Source organism: Orbilia oligospora (genome assembly GCF_000225545.1).
Source record: "Orbilia oligospora ATCC 24927 unplaced genomic scaffold scaffold00164, whole genome shotgun sequence".
Lineage (NCBI taxonomy): Eukaryota > Fungi > Ascomycota > Orbiliomycetes > Orbiliales > Orbiliaceae > Orbilia > Orbilia oligospora.
In genome coordinates this window covers 5,426-12,548 of record NW_011645721.1, presented here as the reverse complement: position 1 = coordinate 12,548, position 7,123 = coordinate 5,426, and the positions used below count along the sequence as shown (strand labels likewise).

Sequence of the window (7,123 nt, the reverse complement as noted above, 5' to 3'; positions counted from 1 at the left end):
TAGTTTTTAAATTACTTGAAAAAAGCGAACTCTTACCAAAAATCAATTAATTCACCCACCACATACCTCTTAAAGAAGAAACGCAACCAAAGTTTTTACCCATATATGCATACACAGAAGAAGAAACTACTACTCTCAGAGAATATATCAACGAAAATTTAAAAAACAGATATATTCGCCCCTCAAATTCGCCAGCAAGATATTTTATCTTTTTTGTTTTTAAAAAAAATAAAAAACTACGTATATACATCAACTATTGAAGTTTTAATAATATTACTATTAAAAACACAAAACCTCTACTTCTTATAAGCAAATCTTTTAATCACCTTATGAACACCCAAATATTCTCTAAACTCAACATTGTTAATAGTTACTACAATATCCGAATTAATTTTGGAGAAGAATGAAAAACCACTTTTAAATGTCGTTATGGATTATTCAAATATATAGTTATACCTTTCAAACTAACCAATACATTTACATCTTTTTAAGCTTTTATGAATCATGTTCTATGAGAATATATCAATGTAATCTGTGTTGTCTATCTAAACAACATTTTGATTTACAATAAAAATTTCGAAAAATATAAAAAACATATTAACCTGATCCTCGCCTTTTTTCGAGAATACGACTTACAATGCGCAAGAGAAAAGTCTAAATTTACTATTACCAAATATAAATTCTTAGGAGCCATAATTACTTCTAATGGTATTAAAATAAACCCAAAGAAAATTTAAGCCATTCAGAATTGGTTTATCCTTCAAGAAATCAAGGAAGTACAATCATTTTTAAAATTTTGCAATTATTATCAACGTTTTATTCGAAAGTATAACTTCATGTTAGTAGCGCTGTTTGAACTTACGAAAAAATAAGTTAAATTCGAAATGATGTTTAAACAAATCACTGTTTTTGATATTTTCAAAAATTCCTTCGTATCTGTTTTAATTCTTAGAATTTACGATCTAAAATTATTTATTAAAGTTGAAATAAACGCTTTTGTAGCAGCTTTTGGAGCTTGTTTACTATAGTTATACTTAGACAAAAAATAGCATTTAGTTGCTTATATCTTTCACAAATTCGACGTTATTTAGCTACGATACACTATACATGATAAGAAATTTATGACTATCATAGAAACTTATCGAAAATGGCGTGTTTATCTTCAAACAAAAAAACCCTTTACTGTCCTTTTTAACTATAAGAATCTTATTTATTTTTTTACTACAAAAGAACTTAGCAGACAACAAATCCGCTGGTAGAAATTCTTGTATAAATACAACATAAAAATCGTTTATTTTAAAAGAAAAGAAAACATATTTGCCAACACCATTAGTTAACAATCAGACCTAATGAAAGGAGTAGAATCCGACAAAAATGCTATTCTCAAACCATAAGGACATAATATCACCATCAACAAAACCCTCAACCTCACAAAACATATTATAAAAGATAAGCTTAAAGGAAAAATTATGTAAAGTTATTAGTACAACGCCGTTGTATGACAAATACTAGAACGAGCTCAAGATTTTTTCCAACATTTTGAATTTTACGATGGAATTATTTTATTTCGTAACGTTTTTTATATTCCTTTGAAGAAACTCCAAACAGAAATTATCTTTTAACATTACAACTTTCTCGTTTATGGCTATTTAAAAGTAGATTGTACTTAGGAATTCTTGACGAAATTGTATTACTAGCCTAATATGAGAAAATATATCGAAGAATATATTAAAACTTGCGATATGTGCTGTTGAAATAAGCCCAATCGATATAAGCTTTACGGAACTCTTTAACCCCACAATGTACTTTGTGCACCTTTTAAAGTTATTACCTATGACTTTATTTAAGGAATGCAATTTTCACGAAATTCATTTACTAATTTTATCTTTAACGAAATCCTAGTTATTATCTGCAAATTCTCGAAAATCGTTATCTTTATACCATGGCATGAAAAGTTTGGAATAACCAAATTTTAATATGTCTACCTCCAACATATCTTTTTTAAGTATGGAATCCAACATAAATATATCTGCGATTGAGATCAACTCTTTTAGAGTAAGTATTGGCAATCAGTTATGAATTAGACTAGTATTAAATTAAATATTGCTTTTAAGGTATATTTTTAGACGGATGGTGCTTTAGAACGTCTGATTTAGATTTTCGAAATATATTTTCGATGTTTTGTGAATTATGCGTAGATAAATTGGATATCTTTTTTTTTTTCTGCCGAATTTGTATATAATACTTTGCAATACTTAACTACGAAGCTATTGTTATATGAAGTCTTGCGTGGATGGATTCCAAAAGTCTTTTTATCTTTTCTTCGACCTAAAGAAGTCGTGCCTAACGCTGAAGAATATATGGAAAAAATAAAGAATTTTCATAGTATCTTTAGGAAAGACTTTTAATTTTCTTAAGAACGAATAACTTATTATTATGATAAAAAGTATTTAAAAGTTTCTTTATTAAAAAAAGGAAATAAAGTATATTTGCTTGCGCGAAATTTGAAAACTAAGCGCCCTAAAAAACTTAATTTTCAGAAATACGGTCTCTACACAATCAAAAGACAATTGAATAAACACCAATACAAATTGGATATACCTGGACTTTTACGAATTCATCGCACATTTCATATTTTTCTCTTAGAACCCGCTTTACTTGGACTACAAAAAGACCCAAAAGACATGGAAATCGAATACGACGATTACACCAAATACGACGTCGAAAAGATTTTCGAAGGATTCAATAAGAATAACGAATATCTTGTTCGATAATTTTTACCCTATGACCCAAAAAATAACTCCTAACAACCAAAAAAAAACATTTCCCCAGAACTCATCCAATCCTATCTAAAGCAACCCGAAATACTCGCTTAACAAGACAATGTAGCACCAAAAAGAAGACATAAACGACCTAAAAAGAATGCCGATTAGCAAGAAGCGAGAATTACAATAACATTCATAACTTACATACACCTAACAACACCCCTCACCACAAATACACCCCCTTATGCACCACTAGTACAACCAGTCTAAATCAACCTCCCTAACCTCCCAACATCAAAGAAGTTTACCTAGAACTTCTCATTAAGCAAGCCACACCAACAGAAAGGTACACAACGAACAAATCCCCCCAAACAAAGAAACAATATTAGGAGTTAGAGACTCCACAAACGCAAGAAGAAACTCTCAACAAGGCATTTTATTTTGAAATTAAAAAGAGTTATGAATACAAGAAAAAATCAAGCAAGATTGTTTTGAACATCTCCATAAATATCCCCCAAAAACTCCAACATAAAAAACTCCTCCCGATTTTGAAAAAACTCAGCAGTAGTTAAAGACCCTAAAAGATTCCACTATAACATATAAAAATACTCCACAAATACGAAATCTTTATCAAGCACCCTTTTCAAAATAACCTCCCCATCATCAACCCAAGAATCCATAAAATCCCAAATATCTCCCCTCAAATGATTTAGTTATTCTTGAACACCTAAATCAGTCTCCTCTACCTCCCCTCAAAGAGCATCCTCCTCCAACAAAATTACTTCTATATAAACCAAGCTCTCCTTATATTTATCAATAATGATAGATAATTCCCGTTAGCAGCAACTCATTTCCGCTACAACCTTCTTAAAAAAATCTAAAAAATCTAACAGACCCTTTTAAGCTTTTTTAACCTCATCCTGTCGATCTAGAACATTTTTCTAAACAATCTCAAATCGTACAGCTATCTCCTAAAGCTTTCGATATTTACGACTCTGTACCTCTAAAATACGAAACACTGAAGAAATCACAAGTTAAAATTAGAATATGATTCTGAGAAGAAAACTCACTTACATAGTATTGCGTTACAACCACTCTTCCCTCTACACACACAAACTGAACACCTCACCGAACCCTCCATAACAAAGCAAAGATAATCTCCTTTAATACAATAATCACAAGAAACCTCTGCTTACACCCCGAATTGATCAAAGTCTTTGAGAAATTTTTTGCGATACTCTGAAGTACTGCCTGGTTTCCGTTTTTTCTAACGTTTTTAAATCTTATTACTACTCATAATATAAAATGTGTTAAATACACACCGACCGAAGGATATAAAATAGTTTAAGTTTTTGATTTCAACTTCAAGTACAAATCTATTATTCTTATACATATACCTACTTATATAATCCTATATAACCGTACATGACTTTTCTCTTACAATTAAAAGTTCCTACAAAATATATCCCTAAAAGAAATCCCCGTACAAGAAAGTCCCCCAACACAAATTCCCACACACAATATTTTTCCGCACAAAATTTCCTCGCAACACCATGTTTCCCTTTTGGAATGTTTACCATCTACGAAAAGATCCCGCACAAAAATTTTGAATAATGAAATTTCTTGTAAGAAGAAGATAATATCACGGCCCAACCATATTAACTAACCAAATTAAGAAATAAAACTTGGCGCAACAAACATACTTCTGTTTCTTACTTCTATTTTACTCACAGAATTATTCTTTATATAATTTCTCGAATCTTCCTATTTAAAAGAATATACTTCTTATTCTGCACTTATATATTTTGTATTATCCAAAACAACACATATTCGTTCCCTTGGAACAATCAGAAATATTAACAACTAAACCATTTAGTTACATATACATAGTTTAATGCCAAGGCTTGAATATTAGTAGTCAAAATAGTCGCAAGCGCTCACAACCTCATGAGCGCTCACGACCTCAACACCATTTATGATTAATTGCTTGTCGTATTTTAAAATTCTATAGAGAACTTCCTCATATATATATAGACCTTTAAACGATAACAATCTCTAAGTTTACTCTTAAACTTCATCAATCAACTTATCAACTTAATCTACAACCTACTTGAATAGTATTTAGTCTCACAACTAATTACTATATTACACTTTCTATTTATATAACTTTATATCTTCATCCCGAATACTATACTACCCTCTGAGAGATCTGAACATATAAAGTTGAGAAACATAGCAAAGTGCTAAGCTGTTTTAGGAAACCTTGCCAAGGAATCCTGGGACAGGTGTAACAATAAGTTTATATTTCGATTAATATTGGTAAATATTATAATCAATATTACAAAGATTCTATTCTATTAAAAATTCGAAAAATTTTTAAAGAATTTTTATAAAAAAATAATTCTTTTGATATTTTTATTTTTCCTAAACTATTTAATAAAAAGAAATTATTATTACTTTAATTATATTTCAAAACAACTATTAAATATATTTATTATTATTATTCTTATAAAAATCATTATTTTAATACTATAAAAAAATATTTTTATTAAAATTATAATTTTTAATAAAATATATATATACCATATATTCTTAAAAATAATTATAATATTTATTAAATTTAAATTATTTATATTTAAAATTCTTTTCCAATTTAATAGTATATCAATCAATTTATTAACTAATTTATCAACTAATTTATTAATTAACTTATTAATTAATTTATTAATTAATTTGATCAAGAATTTAAATAAAGTTAGTTTAATTTAGTTAATAATTTATTAAATATAAGTTATATTGAATATCAATAATTAATAATTTAAAATCAATCTATTAAAATTAATTTTTGGAATAATAAAACTAATTATTTTGTACATACTAATAATTTAAATTAATTAAAAATAATTATAATTTTTAAATTTTTTATTATTAATAATAATTTTAATAATAATGAATTTATATTATCTATAACAAAGCAATCTCAGCATAATGAACTCCAAGCAGAAATCCAGGTGGCTGGAGGAGCCCTCAGAATGACCATAAAAAACATCCAAGCAATATTGTGGTTGGAAGAAAAACTACACGACGTAATATAAACTGTAGATCTAGAATAAGGAAGTATTTAGATCTAGATTTCGAAATTTGCAGTATAAGATTACAGTTATTATTTAAGTTCTAAGGGTTCTAGATAGGAAAGTTTTCGTTTTTTTGGCAATTTTTAGAAAGAGTATTTTGTTATACACACTCGTTTATTATGTAGAATTATGTATTGTCCAGTTTAGTACTTTGTATTTCCGAATGTCTAGTTTAGACTTATTTTTTGTCCAGTTCAATACTCTATGTTTGATTGTTTAGTTTATAGACTTATCTTTTGTCTAGTTTAATATTTTATGTCCGATTGTTTAGTTTATAGATTTATCTTCTGTTTAGTTTACTTTGTTATTTCCTTTGTTAATTGTTTATTTAAACTGTTAAGTTCGCTGTCATGTATTTAGAAACCAAGCAATAATTTAAGTATTAATTTGTATTTACATTAGTACATTATTTTTGTCCTGTGATATTTGTGTATTACCTTGATATTATGATTAGGCTGTATACGATTTCTTATATTTTGTTGTTTCGCAATTTTATCAATTTAATACCCAAATGTTAGTACCGGCTCTACTAAAAAGCGAGTTCTCTAAGGGAAAAAATGTTGAGGGAGAAACTGCGGTCGTTGTCTTACTAGGATTTACTATTAAACAAACTAAAGTTATGATGGCAGTTTTTGAATATTTCAGAAATAGCATGCTTATAGTAGTTCTGGTGGCTGTTTTAAGCATTAAATTTCTAGATTTCGACCCCTTCGACGGTATTAAGCCCTATGAATTACGAAATTTCTTGGCTCAGCTCAATAATAAATATGAAGGAGAAGCCATTAAATTTGCTATATTTAGAAAGAAGATTGTGTATGTCGTCAGTTTTCTTAAAGGAAACCTAGTAGAATTAGCTTTTAATGAATATGATATTGATGATAAAGAATGGAATTGGGATATCTATGCCGAGTTTACCATATGGTTTGAAAAAGCTTTCGGAGATCCTAACCCTGCTGGAACCGCAGAACGAGAATTGAGAAACCTAAGATAGGCCAATAAACCCTTTTTTACCTACTTGACAGAATTTAGACGTCTTATGGGACGTCTGAACTATGATGATGCTGCTCAAATCGTTTACTTACGACATGGTTTATGCATTAAAATAGAAGAATTTCTGATTACCAAGGAAACGTTTTTTGAAGACTTTAATAATTTTATTATTCTCTGTTAACGTCTTAACAATAATTGGCGAACCTTGGATGCAAAAAAGAAATCTCGAAACCT

The 7,123-nt window shown here is 28.5% G+C and overlaps 1 protein-coding gene across 1 annotated transcript; it reads left to right on the top strand.

Annotated features, from left to right (window-relative positions):
- Nucleotides 1-6,410: 6,410 nt before the first annotated feature.
- AOL_s00164g1 (uncharacterized protein) lies at nt 6,411-6,890 on the top strand (the record flags this gene model as incomplete). Its single annotated transcript, XM_011127355.1, has 1 exon — nt 6,411-6,890. The coding sequence occupies one exon, from the start codon at nt 6,411-6,413 to the stop codon at nt 6,888-6,890; it is 480 nt and encodes a 159-aa protein (XP_011125657.1).
- Between the last annotated feature and the right edge of the window lie 233 nt (nt 6,891-7,123).